This window comes from Corvus cornix, chromosome 1 (genome assembly GCF_000738735.6).
Source record: "Corvus cornix cornix isolate S_Up_H32 chromosome 1, ASM73873v5, whole genome shotgun sequence".
NCBI classification, from domain to species: Eukaryota; Metazoa; Chordata; class Aves; order Passeriformes; family Corvidae; genus Corvus; species Corvus cornix.
The window spans coordinates 107,710,954-107,734,047 of NC_046332.1; the positions used below are offsets into that span (position 1 = coordinate 107,710,954).

The 23,094-nt window shown below is 36.2% G+C and overlaps 1 protein-coding gene across 11 annotated transcripts in view; it reads right to left on the minus strand.

Annotated features, from left to right (window-relative positions):
* Positions 1 to 23,094, minus strand: part of DMD (dystrophin) — a 1,178,400-nt gene that overhangs the window by 185,760 nt on the left and 969,546 nt on the right. For 9 of the 11 annotated variants that reach the window (XM_010394528.4, XM_019282745.3, XM_039551931.1 and 6 more), the window contains 4 exons: positions 13,202 to 13,374; positions 9,601 to 9,757; positions 1,678 to 1,798; positions 741 to 1,009 (listed from right to left, as the gene is read on the minus strand). In XM_010394528.4, the coding sequence (XP_010392830.2) occupies positions 741 to 1,009; positions 1,678 to 1,798; positions 9,601 to 9,757; positions 13,202 to 13,374 (720 nt within the window). Of the gene's footprint in view, positions 1 to 740; positions 1,010 to 1,677; positions 1,799 to 9,600; positions 9,758 to 13,201; positions 13,375 to 13,729; positions 13,775 to 23,094 lie in introns of those variants that run through there. The other 2 variants (XM_019282755.2, XM_019282754.1) reach the window with 1 other exon arrangement.

Here is a 23,094-nt window from a genome sequence, read left to right on the forward strand (position 1 = left end):
TTCAAAATGACTGATGATTCCCATTTATGTGACTGGAACAAACGCACTTTGTTCTTATCAAAATGGCAACTGCCTCTATTGTGCTCTAGCTGAAGGAATCCTGTATTATTTATCAAGTCTGTCCATGGCAGTCATGCTGAAAGAGGACAAGTCTGCCCAAGTTTCTCAATAAGCAATGATTTTATGAAACAACACTTAAAAGCAGATAAACATTAAATTACAGAAAATAATGACAATTTTCCAGGGTTGCTGCTTTTTAGACTATCTTTAGTTATGAAGCCAATTTATTAAAAAAAACATAGAGAATACCATCATCATGAAAAACCATATATTTTAAATTAAGTTCTACTCTACAATTACAGAGACAATTGTGTATTCATCATACTTAAAAAAATATAATAAAGAAAAATTAATTGTATAGACTTTTATAATATATTCTCCTATCTAATTTATCTTGTTTTCTTTAAGTGACAATTTTGCCTCTCCTGAGTTAACAGTGAGCATGCTGAGGATTTTTACACATTTCTGTAGTGCTTTTTACCCATGTCAGCAATATACATTCTCAATGAGGATCCCATTGCATTTCAATTTCTGAAATTATAAAACTCTATATATGTACTTTTAATATAAGTGACTATGATACAAAGATATAAATTTCTCACTCTAAAAGATAATTACTGATATGGGGATTCATACAATGAACAATTTTATACTCAGAAATACTGATATATGACACATACCTTGACTTTTTCCAAGTGGTCCTGCAGAGAGTCAATTAGCAGATCCCCCACTGGCTGCCAGGACCCCTTGAATGCCTCAGCCTGCCGTAGCTTCAGGTCCAGTTCATCCATTGCCTCTTGAAGGCCCTGCAGTCTTTCAAGAGCATCGTCGATCTTCTTTTGCCGATCAGCAGACTGAAGATTCAGCTTATCCCACTCAGTTCTGACCTCATCTGCCTGCCTTTGCAGAAGTTTAGTGACATTATGGGCTCTTTCCTCAGGTGACAGATCTAAATGTGAAAGTGAAGAGGCTTTTAAGACATATTCTGTCTTAGAACTAAAACAGTTGCCATCTGGATAAGTTCAAGTCTTGGTAAGAAACTCTTCATAACCAAAGGCAAGCGTGAAATTTGTTTTATTAATGTATTCTCATTTGAAAATCTCTTACAAAACTTAAATCCTGCCACCATAAAAGTCAGCAAAATATGCATTTAAGTACATAAAGGCATTTTGAAACACGCAAGGTGTAGCTAGAAGTTTATCAGCTGTTTCAGCACAATATTTCAGCACATAGATAAATATTAATCACTGGGAAGCTTTTGCTGCAATTAGGTGGATTTGGGATCTCCTGTAGTACTGAGGCTACAAGGTGAATTTTAGCTTAAATTGCAGCTTTGAGACCTCAAATGAGGCTATAATTATAGACAGGTCCTGAAGGTTTAAAGGCAGTTTCAAAATCTGCTTATAAATATGCATGTCTATTTAGTACCACAGTGTTCAGAAGTATTGCTAAGGCTTGCTTTCATCTATATTTTTAGCTTAGTTGCTGAATACTGGCATTCAGCTTGAAGTGTAAAAAGGAATGCTTTCAGACCGGCTGGCAGGATTTATTTAATCATTGCTGATCATCACTGATCTTTCCAGCAACGTGTTATTACCCTGTTCTTGCTTCAATTACCTCTGGGCTCTGGGCAGACCTTCTCCACTGCCTCCACAGGTTGCTCGGCCAGGAAGATTCGCACAGTCTCAAGGGCACTCCTGATAACAGGTTCTTTTGTTTTCAGCTCCCTCTTGAAAGTCTAAGAAACAAAATTATTGTAAGTGGATCTATAAAGAAATACCAAGTCAGAATACCAATGTCAGAACAGAATTTCCAGCAACAGCTTCCACATGTGTGTGACAAGAAGGAACAAAACACACACACACAAAAACTTAAAAGAATCAGCTTTTGCTTAACCTGAAATCACATTGTATTCAAAAGAGCAAATGCATTCAATGTATTCATTGTATTCACATTGTATTCAAAAGAGCATACAGCATTTTGCTTTCTTCAGCAACAGCTCCTTTTACTACCTCTCTACACCCTGCTTTTAAATGACCATCAGTAAGTTCCTCAAGATTAGTATTAGATACTTGGTAGGTTACTGAAAGTATGCATATCTCAGTATTTGTTTATTAATGATCTATTTTTGTTAATGAGAATATAAGATTCTATCAATCTGATTCCAAATGGACACCACACAAAATGCAGGTAAAACCCAGCTTGTGGGTCGCTTGTTGCATTGGGTCTTCTGCATGTTGCAGTGAACTTATCTAACTGATTCTTACCACTCTTTTATTTCAACGTTTTCTTCTGTATTTATGAAACATTGTTGAATACATACTGTTTCAAGCAGCACAGAGGTAAAATATGCAGGTAATTTAATAGTACAGTGTAACACAAACCACAATACTGCAAAAAGGAGACCCATATGCCATGTGTAGAAAACAGATATTTTGCTGCAGGGATTAGAAAATTCTCTTTACAACACTGGCATTATATAAGCTTCTAACAAAATAAATTCACCAATTCAGTTAAATTAATTATTAAACAAAATTTGTACTTCTATGTGAACTAATGAAGGATTATAAATTCAATATTAAAAAGTTCATTATACTTTGAATTGTATTTGATATGTGACTCTCTGTCCAGGAAATACCTACCAGAACTAATAATGGGGACATGTATAGTTTATAATATGAGCACTCACAGGTAAAAATTTCTTAACACATTTCAGGAAAGTAAACTTAAGGAAATAACTACATTATTCTACTACAGATATTTAAATACACTTTTTATTAAATGGTCAAGAACTGACCATAAAGTTTGTAGCTGTGCTTGGGAAAACCCTTTAGCAAAGTCTGCTTTGTTGAAGGAAATAACAAAGGAAAAAATCTTCATTTTGTGTCAAACACAATAATGGGACTGGAACATTTTCACAGAGTCTATCTGCTATCATAAGGGAATCTGTCATTTGATTAATACCTGAGATAAATGTTTTAAACAATCATGTTCACCTTTAAAAGACAATATCAACTTTTACAAATAAAGAAGTGTATATTAACAAGTACACTACCACTGGACATTGTTTTGCATAAAAAACTGAGTGGAGCTACTACAGGGCTGAATGAAAAATGTCCAACTCAGGCATTTTTAGGTTTATAATTCTTATAATTTGTACTTGATTCTTGCATGAAGTGCGATAGAAAGAGGAAATATAATAAGCCTTTTTCATGCCTCCAGATGAGGAAAATCTATTCCTTTAATTAGCCTTTGTGTGCATCTCACATCATGTCCCACTAGAATGGTCTGGCAGGTCTGCAGGTCAAGTAAGCCAGCAGGAAGCATAACTTAAAATCCAGCATGGTAATTTCCATGGACTGTGTGCTGTGCTCTCTGCTGATAGTGTTAAAAGTAACATCAACAGTCAAACTCACTTTAACCAGTGTTTTTAAAAATTAAATGGTATAACAGCTTAAAGATATAATATGCTTTAGAAATGTCTCCAAAGATTTTTCAGAAATGTCTTTGCCCCAAACCAGTCAAAAAGGAAGCAGTTGCACAAGGGTCTGTTCTGCAAACACACACCAACAGCAGGAAGGAGTTACAGATATTCCAAGGGAACACAGAAATACACTGATGTAGAGAATAGTTAAAAGCCAGAAACACCTCTGAACTATGCATTTGGGAATGAGCAGTCCTGCTGTAAGGAGTGCTGCTGCTGTAGACAGGTCACCCTGGCTATGTACATGTGCACACCAGGAGAAGCACAAAAAATACGCTCTTTCTTTTCATATGCTCTTTTCAGCTTGTACTGTTTTTGCAGAAAACTAAAGCAATCAAATACACTGAGTGGCATTATCTTTCCAGAAGAGGTTTAAAGCCACATTCCTCCTGTACCTCTTGTGCAACAGAAGGAGAACATATGTGCACTGCATCCCATTAAGCCTGTGAGCAGGAATCATTGTATCTTCCTCAAAACAATAGAGAAATGCTAATAGAATCTTCTGATTTTGCATATCTTGTATTTTGTCACAAATAGAAAAAGTGTCTTTCTTTATTAATAAAGGAAAACTGAGCCAATGTGTTAAACTTTTTTCCCCCCAACTTTTCCTCTCTGAATGTTGGAGCTGGTGGAGGCAATTATAGTCTGTAAATCCTGAGTTATAGAATCGTACACAGTATGGTGTTGAGATCTATTTACAGTTCTCATCTCCTTCCCTAATTTTGATCAGCAGATTTCTACTGAGTTAAAATATGTTTCAATTAAAGAAATTTGAAAAGGAGAGGATGAAAAAAACATGAGGCTGAAGCAGTAGCACAGAACAGCATTAAAAATAATGAATGTTCATTTCATACTAACCCATTCCAAAACGAAGTTCTTACTGTATGAAGATAAAGCAGCTTTTCTAAATTAAAGTTTTGTTGTGAGATATGTACACACTACCAGTAAAAATCATAAGTAGCAATAAAAGACATTTTCTCTTCTTTTGGAGGGAAAAAAAAAGAAATTTATCTGTCTAGAGCCCTGACAAATACATCTTTATCATAACTAGACCATCACTGAAAGCAGAATTAGCCTAAATGAATTTCTAATGTACAGCTAATGATTGCAGGCTAATTTCATTGAATTCCTTAACTTCTTCCACACTTTGTGGTGACTGTAGAGGAAATCGAATACACATAATGTATGACCTGACAAAAAAGTAAGTAAACTACTTTATTTAAGCATGTCTATTTGTCATCAACAGTACAGCAGTAATGGCATTCTGTCCACCATTTTAATAATGCATATATTGATCAGCTTATCTCAGACCTCCACCACCACCTCATGAGTGTCCTTAAATCTCTTTAAATGAAGAAACAACAATTGTTTAAATTGAAAAATGAAAATATAATGAGAAAAGAGTAGCATTAGTAAAAGTAACATTCATCTCTGTTTAAAAACTAGGAATTTTTGCTTTCAGTGTGTTTTAAATCGAAAGAGTACAAGTAGATTAATTCAACGTGTTTGCCAAACTGAATGCTTTTCAAAAAATGGTGTTTGTCCCAATTGTTAAAAGTAGATATTGATGCCTTTTCCTGGTCTTAAAATCAAGAGGCATACACGGTTAGAAGGGGAAAAGGGATTTTACCTTGGTATTTATTTTTAAGGATCCTTAGGTGTACACGTCCAGGTCATATGCATCGAGATGCACCCCCCTGAGTCTTTCCCTGTGTCTCTGTGTCTCTCTTCCCAACATTGGGTATAACATTATAGGTTTTACTAATTAGCACATCTATCAAAGATTCCCCAATGAGAGGCTCAAGTGAGCCCCCCTCCCCAAGGAACCTTCCCCTGGATGGTTCTATCTTGGATTACAGAATGTGTTCTGGAGAGGACCTTGGGGTCTGGGGCACACTGATCCCTAGCTACGAAGCTTCTAAAATGTTTAGTCTCTTAGCTTGACAAACAAGTCCAAGAATGTAGGCAAAAAGCACCAGGAATACAGAAGTTGTAAAAAGGTATAACAGGGGTATAAAAGAAAAGGCAAAAATCTTCATGGCATCAATATCAGCTGTGCCCCTATAACTGGTTAGTGTCTTGAAGCAGGAACTGTACTCCTCCTTAGGCAGTGATGCTACAGATTTCATGTGAAAGGGTTTCCACGGAAGCATTAATAGGTACCTCCTATGTTCATAAATGCTATTTATGCTGTTAATAAAATCACTACACAGCAAATGAGGCAACTCTTAAAAGAATGAAAGACATAGCAGGCTATCTGCATGATGCCTAAGTTACTTAGATTAGATTAACAGTAACATGCACACAGTTGGTAATTCAATTTCACTAAAGTAATATTGTGATACTTAGTAAAACAAGGAAAAAACTAAGATAATTAAACAATGTTTTGAAGAACTGGAGTATTTTTTATCATTGACTAACACCACCACCACTCCTCCCCACACATTCTAAGACTTTGGAATAGAGACAATTTCTTCAGATGCCAAAAATTGACAAAATGACCTACTATATATATAAGTTCAAACAAATAGCAGTTATGTGGTTGTGTTTGGGATACATTCCAAATTGCCTTGTCTAAAAAGCACCTCACATTTATACCACAACAAAGATTTTAACTGCATGGATACCCCTGTTCTCCGTTGAGTTCAAGCTCTCCTCTGGCATAAATTCAAGCATTTAAAATTTTCATCTGAATCCTACTCTTAAAATTTTTAAAGCAAATCTTGGCAACTAGGAGCACTCAAGTGGTAAGAACTGACTTCTTTTCATCTCTTTTATGAATCTCTGTGGTATTCCAGATGGTCTTCTAAATGATAGAGAGGTTAAATATGTTTACTCTTCTTTAAATTTTATCTTTAAGGGAAAAAAATAAAATCAGCTTGCAACACTTCTTTAAAAAAAGGATTCAGGCATAAAACCATGTTGGCATTCATCTTGCTATTTCTCAGTTGAATCAGTTAAACTGCATATAAATAGTGCTCCCCTGATGAGGTTTATTCACTTCTCCAATGAAGAACTTACCTGGGTTCAGTTCTGGCATTACCTGACAAAGACAATCCTTCACAGAAGGAAAAATACTGTACTTATGAAGAAAGACCAAAACTGGAAGTTTTAGTCATTTAAAAGATTGGTCAGATCTGGTAGATGGTTTTCTTGTTTACTGAAGACTAATTTCCAGAAGTGACATTCAGGAGAAAAAAATGAACAGTCAGCAGATTCTTTTTCTCAAGATCAACACACAACTACTGTTTCGTGTCGCATCCAACACTCTGAGAGATAAGCTCTGCTCTTAAGCAAAGGCCCAAACCTCTTGAAAACAGCTTTCCAGTTTTGGGCTCCAGTTTCAAGCTGTATAATTGTACACTTGTGAAAACATTTGAAAACATTTTTCTTATGTTCAGAAATGAGCTAAGCTGTTCATTGAGATACAGCCTTTGTATACCTGCTTCTGTAAAAGAAGCTTTCAGAGTAACAAAATCCATAATGTCCAGGGGAAAAAAAAACTCCAACCAACCAACCAACCAACCAACCAACCACCAAGTAGAAAATCTCCACGTTGCAAACATAGATTTTGTCAATAGCAACCTGAAGTTGACTTCCATGTTGACTGTTTCTCCCTCCTCTGTCAGAGATATTTGAAGATCAGACAGGGCAAATTTCAAGTATTCTGTTTTGTTCTTTTTTCCACAGGGAATCAGCATACCTACAGCTAAAAAGACCTCACTTCTGAAGTGCTACAGAAGGGGAAAAGGAAAAAGACATATTTCTAAAAAGAACTAAAACATTCTAGCTTTGGTACTAAACAGGATGACCAAAGCTCTGTGTTACGTATCTGCAAGTGGCACAGAAGTTAAAAAAGAGAAGTGACATCTATTTTATGAAGTCATTTTGCCCCTACTCATGGTATCTTACTTTCATGCAATAATTCTCATCCCTAAAAGTTCTAAATACTTCATTTGATTGGTTAGTGACAGAGAGATCACTTAGTTCATCACTGAAGACTTGCCACCTTTATGATGAATTCTGGGAAACTCTTAAACCACTTATAGAGCGATATACAATACTAAAATATTATGAGAAGTAATTTACTTAGATAAAAAAAAAATATTTCTTCTGTCTAGGAGAAGAATAATGTTTTCAAAGACTCAAATATTATTTAGATGGAAAAAGTGTTGTTGTAACTATTCTATAAAAATCCCTCTCTAACTCTTGTTTCGGCTCAAGAGTTGTCTTTGGAGAGAGTTTGAGTTAATGTCATGCTGAGTTAAAGCAACATCTATATTGCTTCTTTCAACCTGATATTCTGGATGGGCTTTAAAACTACTTTATGGAAGTTGCTACTTTATGTCTAGAACAGACCTCAGGCCTCTCTTAACTTTCATGGTTATATATAACACATCTTAACTTTCTTAGGTGAAAGGTGAAAAAAGGAATGGTGCTGCCCCATAAAGTCATGGATGTTTTCACCTTACTGTCTCTGTAATAGTGCTTCAAGTCCCACATAAAATTTTGTGAGAAAGACACATCCTACACATCACCTCTCCAGAGGGAAGACCTAGGAAATGTGACAAAGATGCCCCTTGCAGAAAAGCATTATATTATCTTAGAAAAATTTGGCACTGAGAGAAGAGATATTTTTTGTTCATCTTTCTCTTTTGCTTTCTCAATCATTTGGCGAAGATAGGTCCTCGACAAACTGCATTGACACTACTTCCCATCAGTTTGTTGCAGTATCTGAATGCCTGTGTGCCTATGGAAAAATTGTGTGCCTGGCTGAATACAGGGTTTCCTGATTTTTCACAAACTCAGGGCTCCAAACAACTTCAAGCAGCAAGTTATGTCATGTTCACTTTCCAAATCTGATGTCACTATCTGTTCTCAAATGTGTCCTTCCCATGAGGAAGGGTAATATATACAGCTACTTGATGAACGGAAAAAACACTGATCCTATTTTGTTTTATGGCACCATTTCACATTTCTTCATTAAGCAATAAAATCAGAGATTTAGGAACTTCAGAAACAATACCTTCTGTGGCAAGTTTCACAATTTTTACATATATGCAGCACAATGCTTTGAGAGGATGATCACTGGATTTGAAATATTCTCATGGAATCAAGCTGTCAGACTGATAATTTAAATTCTTCAATAAAAATTACATTTGCTTGAAATAACTTTTTAGATAGCACACTGAAGCATAATCAGACACCAAACAGGAAGTAAAACCCTCCCATAATGCCATTATTTTAACTAATGACACATGTGGATGAAGGAGAGGAGAGCTTGAATGTATATTGTACTATAGAGGTACTAGAACTGTGATTTCGCATTCAGACCTGAATAGATCTCAATGGCATATGAAACTAAAGAGTGTTTAGGTGAAAGCAGACATTGGGTTAGCATCAGACTGGTGTGAATTGATTGAACACAGGATACATACTTTGAGCATACCCTCACCAAAGAAAGAAATCGGTGTGAATCGTTGTATGAAGAATTATTCAGAAGTGTCATTCTCAGGGTTGTTCATTTGATGGGCTTAAAAAAACCCCCATTTCTTGTACAGATGTTCAATGTAGGTCCCCTTTTAATACAAATCTTAGTCTAGAATGGTCCCCCATATGATGGTCTGCTATGAACTTTGTATTAGAATTCCCTGATGAAACCAGTATGAACCACAGACAGTTATCACAATAATTTCATGGTGCAAAGTTGTGTAATAGAGCTGATATCAGCTACTCTTTTCACGAATGTCCCCAAAATTCACACCAGGGTTTCAAAAAGTATACATGAAGTTGGAATGCCTGCTGTAGAAAAAAGTCAGAACTACTTATTTAATCCTCAAAAATTACTAGGTTAGTAATTGTTCTATGAAATCTGCCTGTCTGTGATAGGTCTCTGAAGGTCATGGTTATTAACAGTTCCTTCTCCAAAAGGCTGATTTTCTCTGCTGAGTTTGAAAGCCATAGCTGGAATTCCTTCCAACAAGGACTGTGTCATGCAGCACTAACCTGCCAAGAAAAAAGGAATGACCAAAATATAATTTAAAAGACCTCCATACCCGATGAATATCATTCTGTTTCTGCACAGTGGGAAGATCTCCACCAATGGGTGCTTGCTGTTTTAATTCATCCTCCTTCAACTGCAGCCATGCCAAAAGTTCCTGAAGAGAGAGATGTAATCGCTTCCACTGGTCAGTACTGGCTTCCAAATGGGATCTGAAAGCATGTGTTAAATATAAGACAGATTCAGTCACAGTAAAAGTAAAAACCAAAATGTACAAGCTTATTTACTGAGAAAGATCCTAGTGTTTCATTAACATAGTGATTTTTTAATAGCTTCAGTAGCTTTGAATTAGATTCTGGCAACACAGATCTAAATTTGGTTCCACACTCCTGCCTTTTTCTCACATATCCTGATTTTTGTTTTTGATTGGTTGGGGTCTTTATAGTTTTTTTAGTTTTCCTCTTCAGCAGTGTGTAATGCCTGTGCTGAGTTGTCGGTCTCACTAGAAATGCACAAATGTTATGCAGGACTAGCATGAAAAATGTAGTCATTACTTAGGATTACTAGGACATTATTTAACTAAAATATAGATAGTAGTTTTCCAACTCAGTGAAGAGCAAGCATTGCTCCAAACCATGACACAAACCATTCAACTCACACAAGAGTCATTCTCTTAATTTTTTAAAATAAGAGAAGCAATGCCATTCTTTAAAAAAAAAAAAAAGTCATGAGGAAATTGTTAAAGCCAACAGAATCCTCATACACTATCTAGCCAAATGCCTGTGCCCTTTAAACAAAGGTGTGAATGAAATTATTTGAAACACTGGGAAAATTAAAAGACAAAATAGCACTTTATGCAAAAAAGTTCTCCATCATAAGGACATTTTCTAAATATTTCCTCTGTATATGCATAAATGTAGTTTTTTTGGGATCAAGTATTGAGCTTCTAAATTTCAGCAACTGTTTTCTGTAGCTGGACTAATAAAATCTTCAATTTCCTCTGTACCATAGATAAAGCACACTAAAATTTTGTCTCTCTAGACTTATGAATATGCTATTTTTTAATTTCTGTTTTGAAAAAAATCCTAATTCACCTCCAGATATCGTAAGAAATCTTCTTAGTAACTCAAACCAAAGGATTATTACATAAGAGTAAAGTGAAAAAATGTATTGGGAAATAAAGAAATTTTTTCTTTTATTTCATACATTTCTGTTTAAGTCCTAGTTTTGTTCATTTAACACTTATCTTATTCTACAGTGATTGCACATAAAATCATTCTCTTCTGACAATAAGAATTCTATACCTTATATAGAATGGTCTATAAAGAAATGTGAAAAACATGGAGCCATCAGACCTTAATATTTAGTTTGGATATGGAAATGAGGAATTGATGAAGACAGGGACAGTTGCATTTCTCTGAAATGCTCTATGAATACTGTCTTCTTTCCAGTCTCTTACATCAGGTAATTAAAGTGGCAAGGAAAGAGAAAGGAAAGGGACAGATCAGCCACAAGCTGACAGAAAGCTCAGCTGCTCTCAAAGTATGAGAGCTGATGGAAAATTTTCTCTTTTTTCAAACTTGAATACTACATTTGAGGGACACACATAGGCCAGGCCTTCTGATCTCTGCTCTCACAGGGCATCTGGGAGCTGGGGTAAAACTGCTTCACAGTAGGGGGAGGCCAGTCCTGCAGGCAGTGAAGGCTAGAGAAGCCCATGGATCCTAGACAATTTAGACCACACATTATGAAGAAATTATTTACTGTGAGGGTGATGAGGCACTGGAACATATATAGAGAAGCTGTGGATGCTCCATCCCTGGAAGTGTTCAAGACCAGGCTGGATGTAGCTTTGAGCAATCTGATTTAGTTGAATGTGTCCCTGCCCATGGCAGGGGGGTTGGCATTGGAAGATCTTTAAGGTCCCTTCCAACTCAAGCCCTTCTATTTATATGAAAGTGTTTATTAGGATAAACTGTGCTGACATATCAGAATGAAAGAAAGGAAATAATGGAAATTAACTTGGCTTCTCTTAATATCTAATATATTATCTAATATCTAATATAATATCATATATTTTATGTAACACATTTAGAAAAGAATGCCCACTCAAACTGATCCACGACATGGGTCTTCTGTTTCAGCAGACTAAAACTAACACTAAATAAAGAGACTTCTGGGACTGATGCCTGGAGAACATTTCATATGTTTTCTCTAATCCCTCTTTTGTGTAAGCATTGCTAGTTATGATGAAATCCATTCCATCCTGTGCTATGGGTAGAAAGAGCTCCAAACCGGCCGACTGGGAAGAGCCTCTTCATTTAGTCTGGTGGCCAGCAACACTTAAACTGAAGGTCTGAGAATTTAAGAATTGTTTCTTATTCTAATCAATAAGTTGTTGAAGACCTTAAGCCTTTTATTGGAAGCAAAGATTTTAGAGAGGACGTTTGTTGCTTTGAGTGTGTAATGTAGGAAGTCACTGTGATATAACTGGGGTTTACTGCTTCAGACTCAATTAATGACAGAAATACATTAAACTGCAAAAAAAGGAAGACAGAAAGTTGCATATGTTTAATTACTGATATTTGGACAACTGACTATTTATTTTTAACTCAAAAAACACTGTATTTGAGCAAGTTCATGGGTAAAATGAATGCAAAGGAAAAAAAAATATCAGATACCTTGAAGGGTTTTATCCCTCTTCTTTTGCTACTCAGAAGAAAAGAAAAAAGGAGGACTATGTGTCTTTTTCCTTAGTTACTAATATCTCTTCAATATCACAGCCTTCATTTATTTTTAATGATTGATGATATGAAGATGTTTTTTGTCATTACACAGCCTGACCTCCCTCAGGACCTGAGCTGAAAAAAGCTAATATTTCATACATTACTTTGGAAAACACTTCTGTCTTTTGCTGCCCTCTGAACTACCACCAACACACGGCAAGTGAGAAAATGAAAAAATGACCAAGACTGAGTGCAACTGAGCTGGGTTGCCTATCTTAAAAGTCCTGTTTCTGAAGAAAAGCTTCCCAGACAATTTCTTTTGAAATGAAATCTTCAGTCCATTGAAGCCTGAATGACCACTTGATAATTTGTGATGTTACCATTTATTAAATTTTTCCTTGCGAGCAAAAGTGTTTCCTCTCATGATACTACCCATGGATTTCTTTTACCCCTAGGTTTTGTTTAGCAATTCTGTCCACTCTCCTGACAACAGTTAAACCTTAAATATTTTGTCTTCTCATTTGTAAAGATATTTTTAGTTTTGCACTGGAAATAGCAGCCTTTAAAATAAAGCTTATCATAAATATTGGTTATTTAATCACTTTCTTTCATGACTCACTGATAAGTATACCCAGTACTAGAAAAAGCACACATTTAGAGGGGATACAGTTACTGTTTAAACATGGTAATCTTTCTTTCTGTAATTAAAAAACTTCATCATATGCCTCAAATCCTAATCCTCTACTATCATTTTCACACCAAAAAACCTAATCATTCTTACAAAGTTAAGACAGCATTCAAAGTAGCACAAGTAATTTCAAAATAGACAAAAAATGTGCTAACAGAACAAAATTAAACCTTTTTACTTGCAAATTGCAGCATTGCATCTAATACACCAGTGGTAGGCTTTTGCTTAGGTTCAGGTCCTACCTAATGTTTAGAGATTTCTTCCTAAGTTCACTCCATCTGAGGTTCATGTTATCCAGACGTCTCTGCAGCAGGGTTGCATCCTCAGAGCCTTCCAGGGACCTCAGGATTTTCTGTCCATTTTCATCCAGGTTGTGAAAGATGTCAGTGTGAGCATCAATTTCTGCCTGTAGCTCCTATGGAAGGAATAGAAAACAATATATCTGATTTCTTAAAAAAAAAAAAAAAATCACAGAAACCATGATTTTTCAAAAGAGTGGAAAAATTCTCAGTGCAACAGAGAGCACAGGTTTCGATTACTCTTTTTTACAGCAATATCATGTCCTGTATACACAGCCACATTTCCCTTTCACATGAAGGCCATTAGCATTGAATTCGACCTTTTTTCCGTATGAAGCATACTGAACAAAATTTAGAAAGCTAAAGGTGTAGCCTTTGACAGGCAACAAAGCAAGGACAAGATATATTTACTGTGCTGATGAGGGAAAAACAAGGAAACACAAAATCCTCAGGATCTCAGGTAAATCTGACCTTCACATGATACGTCTTCCTGTGCAACATTTTCAGTTTGAGCTGGGGACTGCAACACCGGTCCTGCTGCATGACAATTCCAAGAAATCCAGCGTCTGCAGCAGCCGGGCTTGAAAATGCCAAGTTCACTTACATTCTGTTGACAGACACATTTTGGAGCACAGGCCTCAGCAGTCAATAGCAATAAACAACCACTTTGTGCTATATCAAAACACTGGTTGGGGCCATGGCTGTAGGAGGGCCTGAGAATAGCAAGGACCTAGAATATGCAACTGGCAGCTCATGTTGAACAGCCAACTTTTCTTATCGCCTCGTAACTGCAGGCCAGCTCTAAATTTTGAATTCATTTTTTCCCCCTCATTTTTAGCACGGCTGTTTCTGCCAAAAGAACATTCTTTAGAGAGCTGCCTGGTACCAGCATTCCTGCCTGCCCACTCACTCAATGCAGCCTTTGTATGCTGGCTGCCCTTCCCCAAGACGTTTGCATGCTGCAGCTCCACAAGGTCAGATTCAGTTGCAGAGAATAGTGGTTGAATTAAGGTCATTAAATAGAAGAAAAATAATAATAATGATAATTTCAACACGTACATGAATGAGCACACGTGTACTTTATATGCAGCCACATTCGCACAAACGTACTTTTACTTTCAAACAAAGAAGCACACAAAGACACAAAGAAATAATGAATAGTGAATAAAGCTCTACATTTTCTCCTGGGATGCTGGGGCACTAAGATTTCTGGTGGTGGTTTCTTGCTGCCTGAAATGGGAGTGCTAGGGTTGAAGTGGGGAAATGATTTATGGCCTTTGAGAACAAGACCCAGTACTAACTGAGCATCACAGATAGTCCCCAATGGAAATTTTTGGCAATTTTCATCAGGAGAATGACTTTGAAGGAGGGGAGCACACAATCTGTCTACTTGGTGTGTTCTTAATTGAATTGGTTTTATTTGATATTTTAAGTGCAATGTTAGCTGCACTGAATCATGAATAGATCGTCCTTGCTCACCTACTGCTCTTCCAAATGTCCTTAACTGGATACCTATTGCTTTCACAGCAACGACTAGCATAATATTTGGGGAAATTTTAAGCTGGGCTAGCAATGTCTTTGATACAGTGTAAGAATCCTTCTCCAACTATTTTACTTATCTATCGTCATTCAAGCAGTAAAGTACTTAGGAATGAGTTTGATGTACATCAGAGTTAACTCTGCAGAATGCAACTTTATTATAAACATTGTGTTTACTTATTGTTGTTCAGGAAATTTATATTTTTAAAAATTGCATTATTAAGGTACATAAAAATGTACAATATTCCAGGAATGAATGTCCTTACTTGAAAAGTGGTATTTTATTTCAAGTCTGAATGTTGCTAGCTCCAGTTTCCAGCTGTGATACTTTATTTTTGTTTGCTTGAATGAAGAATACTCTATAACCAAATTTCTTTCCTTCCATGTATGCATTTGGAGGTATTATTTCAACTAGGTTAAGTTTAACAATACTGATGTAAACAGCTGAAACAATGTATAAGGAAGGATAAAGTTCACAGCAAAAAAGATAACTGTTAACGTCTGTATAGTTCTAAGGTCCTTCTACATTTAATAAACAATAAATCTATTATTGGATGAAAAAATTACATGCACTACCTGTTGCACAAAGTTCTTAGTTTTCAGGGTAGTGATGGAAACACCAAACTTACAAACTTGTTCCTTTTCCTTGGCAATAACATGTGCCATGAAACATGTTGAGTAACTATTCACAGTAGGAAGCTGTCAAATCTATGCCCTCTTGGTGTTTTACCACACATATACTCATAAAATTTAAGCAAAAAACCTTTCCACGTTTTTCTTGTGTTTAGAAAATGTGTCTCATAGTCTACATATTTTATGTTTTTCTCCTGACACATACATAATTCTGGAAATGAAAGCAAGCCACATCCTTTTTTATTTCAGAATACTACATACTATCACAACACATCTGGACAGTTAAGTGGGCAATGAACATGAAAAGTGAAGTATTCTCATCAAAAGCTTAATATTCTAGACTGAGTTTTCCTTATTCCAAATTACTTGTGTAATACTGCACTTCTAATGCTCCCTAAAGTAGTTTATTGCAGCTATGCAGAAAGCCTACACTGACAAAGAAGCAAGACAACAATAAAGATATTTGCTCCATTTAGGTTGGTGCATGTCAGAACCTTTCTTTGTGACACTTACACATCCCAAGAGAAGCACAGAGCATATAAGAAAAAGATCTATACACCTTTTATTTGTTTTCTGAAATAAATAAATCCATGTTTTAAAAACACAATATGAACTAGATTCTTTTTCTTGACAACAATAAAGCAGGAAGAGCTATTTAATCTCAAAAACTGCTAAAATATTTGCAAAAGTATGCTACCATTGATGTCATACCATGAAGCATAGCATATAGACTAAATAAATATTATTTATTGCACTTTCATATTTTCCAATGTGTTCAAACACATGAAAAGACTACAGTGGATAAAAAAATCCATCCCGGTATAATTCTACTGAGTTACACTTGGAGTGTATGCTGCATTTTTGCTGTAGTTGTTATTGCTGAGACTGTGTTGAAAAAAGATTGGCTATCTGCTCTTAAAAAGAACAGAGACCAAAAAATGGAAAGCATCTTCTTGATCACAAGTTACTGCTTAGCGTGAGCTGAACTATCTGGAGAGAACTGCAACTGCATTAGGTGCTGAGTGAAGTCCTCCTTTATTAAGATGAACTATACAGTTAGATGACAAAAGGCACCATGATATTTGTCTGTGGAAACTTAGAGGTTAGAGGTTTCTGCACATTTAAAAATGTGTATTTACATTATTTTATTACATGGAATAAGCGTGCAACTAATACAGAGAACTAGAGTAATAAAGAGATGAAATGCATTTCGTCTTGAGGAAAACTTGTTGGACAAAACAGGGTGAGGAAATTTGCTCTGGCTGTTCACTTTTGTCCTGAACCCTTGAAACCACCATGCATGATTTCAGAGAAGTACACTAACGTGGTAATTGAGCACACCCAATGCTTGCAAAAAGCTAGAGGATGGATATATTTCTCACTTGCTCAATTCAGTTGTTTCCCCTTGGAATTTCTGCTCCCGTTCTCCCTGGAAGTACAGATCCTCACTGCCCTAATTCCTTTGGTAGGAAGAAGAAATTCACCTGTGGCTCCCCAGGTTTTACTTTACACAGAGCCCTGCTAAGTGCAGCTGAGTTGTCACTGTGAAATCCAATGCACTCAAAGTTCTGCCAGCTTCCACACAGCACAGCTAATCCCATAAGAATTCAATATGGTTTGAGATATCTTAGCAGAAATAATTAATCAGTGTCAATATCCTTCGTATCCCACATGCAATGCATTGACATAACATATAAAGGACACGACACATGTCTAGTGAAGTCCTAGAAAGAAGGAATTAGTTATATTTCTTGGACTATAGATGAGTCATACTAAAACATGGAAATCAATGCAGCATGGCTGACGAAACATTTATCTTTTATACAAGGTAGAAAAAATTCATTATGCAATAATTTAAAGAAACTAAAGGACCCTAATTCTCCTCTATTTGCAACTCTGTAAGCACATCTTAGCAGTTTAGCAATTGGATTTCAAATTAATCATCCCACTTGATTTCATTTAATTACATCTAAAGTCCTCTAAATTTCTGATTCTGCCTAAAGCATAAACTCTGTGTGAGGGTTCAGAGAGTTCAGAGAGTTTGAGACATTTTTTCAGCGCCCTGGCACACTCCAGCAGCACACTTTGGAGGCACAGAAATCCACGCACGTGGCACTGCTCTCAGGATCACAGCTTATTCTCCTGCCTGCAGACAGAGGAATAGTTTTCTGAGTGTTACAGTTATGGAGATGTTGAATTAAGGGCTACAGCACAGCAAGTCAAATGCATTTTAAGCACCTGAGTGATAGATTCAGTGCAAGGTGCACTTGATCTATTTCTTTTGCTTCTGGCAAAAGAAAGCCAGTTTGCACTAGGCTTTATGGCAGCCTCTCCTTGTGAGCTGGTTGTTACCATCAAAGCATTTGAACAGGAAGAAGTGTATACTTTTTTGAAAGAGAACATTTGTATCTGAAGATACCGTGATTTAGATTAATGATGGGACAAACCAGTGAAGTATTTCTGCTGGTTTGCAAGGCATTTCTGGTCCCATGGGAGTTCTCTCTTTTAAATGTCATAGTTCTTTTAAGAACTGGTTGTTGGATTTGGGTTTCTTTTTTTTTTTTTTTTAATGCTCCCCATTCCTCCATCAAGCTTTTAAGTAATTTTCTCTCCCAGTCCATAAGCAAAACTTTTATTGAGTCTTAGAATGAGACCATTCACTGAACAATTTACATAATGATAGAAACTTCTCAAATGAGATTTAAAATATAATTAAAGGGCAGACTTACTGAGTTAAAAGCATTGTTGTGAAATGACTATACATCATCATGCCAAGAAGCCTCCTATTCAGCTAGCCTATGGCATGACCCCAATTCCAGTCTGGTATGATTACATCTCTGAGTTTCATGCTAATGACTTGATTAAAAAGAACGATAAAAAGGTCTTTTCCATTGTAAAGATAAGCTTATGAATATAATTAAGGCATTTCTGGTTTCACAACACATTTTTCAAGATAAAAAGGGTAAGAGCTAGTCCTCTAAGAGAGAATCAAATGCTGATGAATGGAAGCCAAAACTGTAACTTTGCCCTACAGAAAACAATCTGTGTGAGTTGCATCTATCATTGTTATGGTTTAAAATTCTACAAGTCCCAGATAAAGATATGACCAAGATTCATATTTGAATGCTATTTTCATCTAACAAAAGATAAAAAAAGCTTTCATTAGCAAGTTGGGCTGTTTTCAGAAAATATTTTTTTTATAAAGGCAAAAGAGCCTTCCATTGAGGTTATATTCAGATTGCAAAAGACTACATGGTGCATCCAAGGATGCAGCAATCTCTTTCTGACAGTAACTGCAAATGCAGTGTGGGCTTCTGGACTTTATTTACATTTACAAGGCTGCCTCAGCTTTGTAATAGTAACCCTTTAAGAGCACTAACACAATCATTTGAACATATACTTGTCTCTAGTGTGCAGATATTTATTCATAGAACTGACTTTTTGCCCAAAGCACAAGGTGTTTTATTTCTCCTTTGATCGTAGGGAAATAACCAATTTTTTGAGACCTCCAGCAATTAATTTGTATTCCATTTTTTAGCTAATTCCATGTGTTTGGGAGGGATTTATGGATTTCTTGTACATGTTTTTTGAAGAATGAGAAAAACCCTGGGTTTATTTACATGTATTGAAAATATGAATAAGTAGATAAAATAAAGAAACCAATGTTTAAAGAAACAAATCTTCCTGCATTTATGGTTTCATTTAGGATTTGATCCTTGTCTAGAGAAATATATTCTATTCTGATAATAGTAACTTCAATGGAAATTATTATTTTCACTGTTTGCTTACTTTTCTTGATATTATATCTAGGATGGAAACCCTAAATAGAAAGAAACATCATGTTACTCTGAGGTTACACTAATGCAGAAAATTCCTTGTAGCCACAGCAATGAAGAACTTTTACTGTATGGTGTAAAATATAAATATGTATTTTACTAACATAGCCTGTACTCTCTTTCAGACAAGCCAATCCAACAAAGCAAACAAAGCACGTTTTTCAAGTAGGAGTTGCAAGTGTTCTGTGTGTCAGAAAATCAGCCACCTCTACTGAGATGTCTAAGAATGGGCTTAGCTATCTGCCTTTGAAAACTCTGTATTTGAGGGTTGAGTGAGTAGGAGCGAAAAAGCATAAATGTGCATAGAATCATGCACACAATTTTCTGAAAGCAAAACCATAAGGCCCATTACAAACTAGCAGAGTTTTCTAGATTGTAGAAGGTAGTCTGCTCCCACCAAATATGCACCTCCCGACCCCCGTACTTCAATGAATGTCTGATCCATTCCACCTGCACATGCTGTCACCACACTCACTCTGTCAATCTTTTGGCAACCTCTCTGCAGCAAAATAATTATGCTGCTACCTTCAGGATGTCTAATTTTTCCTCTCTCCACTTTCCAGAAATCAAAGAGTAACAGCACAAAGAGCATCTTACTCTACAGGAACATTTACTTCTACTTTGTTACTCAGGCAAGGTCCTAAAGTCCTGCTGCATAGTTTGGAGAGCATTTACCTCTATTAATTCTGCTGACATTCCACTACTTCAAAATAATACTGATTTCCTTTTACAACACAGAGTTGGAAAGGCTGAACTACATAACTGTCTCTAGGTCTGGAGAAAATAAAAATCTTATGAAAGAAGAAAGGACAGGTTTTTTTCTCTTTTGCTAACCAATAGAGAAAAATACCTGATATCTGTTAAGCACAAATGACCTTTCTAAGAAGAAAGACTATTTTTACGTACAGAACTGCATATGTGTTTCACAGAAATGGTACACCAACATGTTACAATAAGGTATCTCATATTTTAGCACTTATGGACTTCATATTTATTTCATCCTTCCCCAAATACACAAACATATACAATACTCTTTCATATCCTTTTAAAACAAAAATTGAAGGCATTTTACACTTCAAGTAAATTATTTCTGTTCAAAGCATTATCCTAATTCTTCTGTCACAAATAATTTTTGCAATCTTTTCCTCTTTTCTAAAAAAAATCCTGACATTTAAAGTTTTTCTTGGTAACATCATTGATATCTGGAGAGAAATAATTGGTATGCCAGTTTCATAACATGATGCTCAATTAATTAAAAGAACATCAAATCTTATTAAAGGAGAACAACCCAAAACATAAAGCAGAAACTAGAGGCCTCATACATTACACATTATTAAAACTGGTCCAAGCAGACCAATAACTGCAGTGGTTTTAGCAGTCCTTTTAGAAGGAGTTTTCATAGTTCCATAGATAACGACATCTCAATTAAGAATTTATACTATTTCAGGTGTTCACCAGCATGCAAGATCCATTGCAATTAACTGTTCTTAATCAAGGCCAGGTTAATTGGGAACCGGTGGGCATTATGCTAGAGACAATGTGGGAAAAGCTCCAGTCCTTCTTCACTACTTGTGTCAAATCCTCCCTACTGGAGATGTCCGGAGGAAGGGCCAGGAAGGGCAGGCACTTGTGCAACACAAAGGGCAAAAATACATTTCATCTTGATTTTCAGTGGAAATCCAGGTCATGTTAATGTGGCCTCAGGTTCTTCTGACTTCCTAGGTTTTAAGCAAGAGATGCCAGTAAGGTTACCACAGAGAAAGCTGCTGTACAGCCCTCAAGTGTTATCAAAGTCACTTTAACAATTGATGTTGGCTGTTCCTGTCACAACAAAACAGAATTCACCAAGTGTTGGTCAGTTTACACATTAACGCGAGCTGGGTTTAAACTGCCATGAGGAAAGTTAGTTTTATCTTGCTGATGATGTTTTAACCACAAGCCTGCTCAGTATGAGGGACACCACATGTTTAAATGCCCAGTGAGAAACCAACAGGCCACAGCTACCACCTATGGCACCTCCCTGTGTAAATGGACCCCGTCTAAATGCAACAATAGGCAGAGCCACAGAGGCTCAGGCAGCCCTGAAGAGCTGTTGCCAAAAGGGCTGGCACAGTAATAGAGGATGACCACAGCACCAGTGCCTCCACCTTTAAACCTGTACTGTCTCAATACCCCAAACTCAACAGCTGAATTGAAATGAGTAGTGCTACATCTGTCTGTTAACTTGTTGTTGCTACCCTGCACTCTCAGGTGTTCAACCATTCCGACTGCTACTGGAGAGCTGCATCGGTGAGGAATTTGACAGAAAGGCCCATCCTCATTAGTTTTCAGCTCTAACAAGTTCCTTAATTTTATGTTTTTCTGAACTGGAACCACACCAGAATCATGTTCTGCATGATTTATTTTAGGTGCTTTAATAATGTATGTTGACTGGCTTGAAATAAGCAAATAACTGGAAAAAGTTCAGAATCTGGAAAAGGAATGCATTTTTAACAAAATCCTTCCAAATGGCAACGTTAACTGTCATATTGATTGGTCTCTCTGTGGCAGTCTAACCATGTTTTGCTGCAGCCAGAAATCAAAAGCAAAATTCAACAGAATTCCTGGATCAAGGGGTCTCTGAATAAGATTTACATTCTGAAAATAATTATTTGGTATTTTCTTGGATTTACTAGCAAGATGCATTTACTCCCACAGTAAATACAATATCAGGTTAAAATGGTAAATCACTGGAAAAAATGAGATCACCAGCAAATTCTGACATGAGATAAACTTGTATCTTAACATATTTTTCTTAGGAGACAAGTTATTTGGGAGTGAAAATTAACTTCTATTCATGTTTTTCAGTTTGACATTAAAAAAAATCTATTAATTTGGATCACTCAGTTTCTCAAATCCACCAATTGAAAAGAAATACACTTATTCCTTCTATTTTCCCTTCAATCCAGTAAAAGAGAAATAATTCCACTATCATAATAAAAATTAAATTATTTTAATTCAGAAGTCATACTAGTCAAGTCATGTAAGTGTCTTCATCTCGATCCAGGTAAGAGAACCAGCTCCAAGAGCAAAAAGCTATGACAAGTGAAATGCACACTTTTAAACTTAAAGTATATTTGGTACTAATGAAGGAACAGAGGTGAGCATACAGTAATAGAGATAGTAGAGAAAATATATATTAAATTAAAAAAAAAAAGGCAAACAAAAACCACCATTCCCATCTAGAATCAGACTCTTTCTCTTTAAACTTAAGTAAGAACTCAGGGCTTAGATATGCCCTCAGAAGACAGAACACACTCTTGTCAGTAAGTCAATATATCAGGCAGATCTTAAATACTGCAGGAAATTCATGTGCTCCTACTTAAGTTTCTGTAGAGATCAAATATGTCTCTTCTCCTACTGTCACTCCAAAGTATGCCATCCAGTCCCAGGTTTATACCCTGGAATTGCTTTTATAGCTTTTCAGTCAAGATTACTTATCAAACACTTTATAAATTGCTGACACAGGACACTTCAAGTACTTGACTTCGCTGCTAATCACATCAAAGTCACTCTCATATCCAGAAGTTTTTGATATGTTTTTGTCATTGGTCTCAATGATACACTAAATGTGACACAAACATGTGGCTGAGAGATACTTCTTCAGAAAACAGTTCATAAAATAACCTGAGGTCTCACACATTCATAAAATTCAGGAATATGCTTGGAAACAGGGCTCAAGTATCTCAGAAAGCTGAAGACTTTGCTCAAACATGCAGTCCAGCCACATTAGTTATACCACCCAAAGCTGGAAAATGCGCTGAAGAACACTGCATAGTACCACAGGCA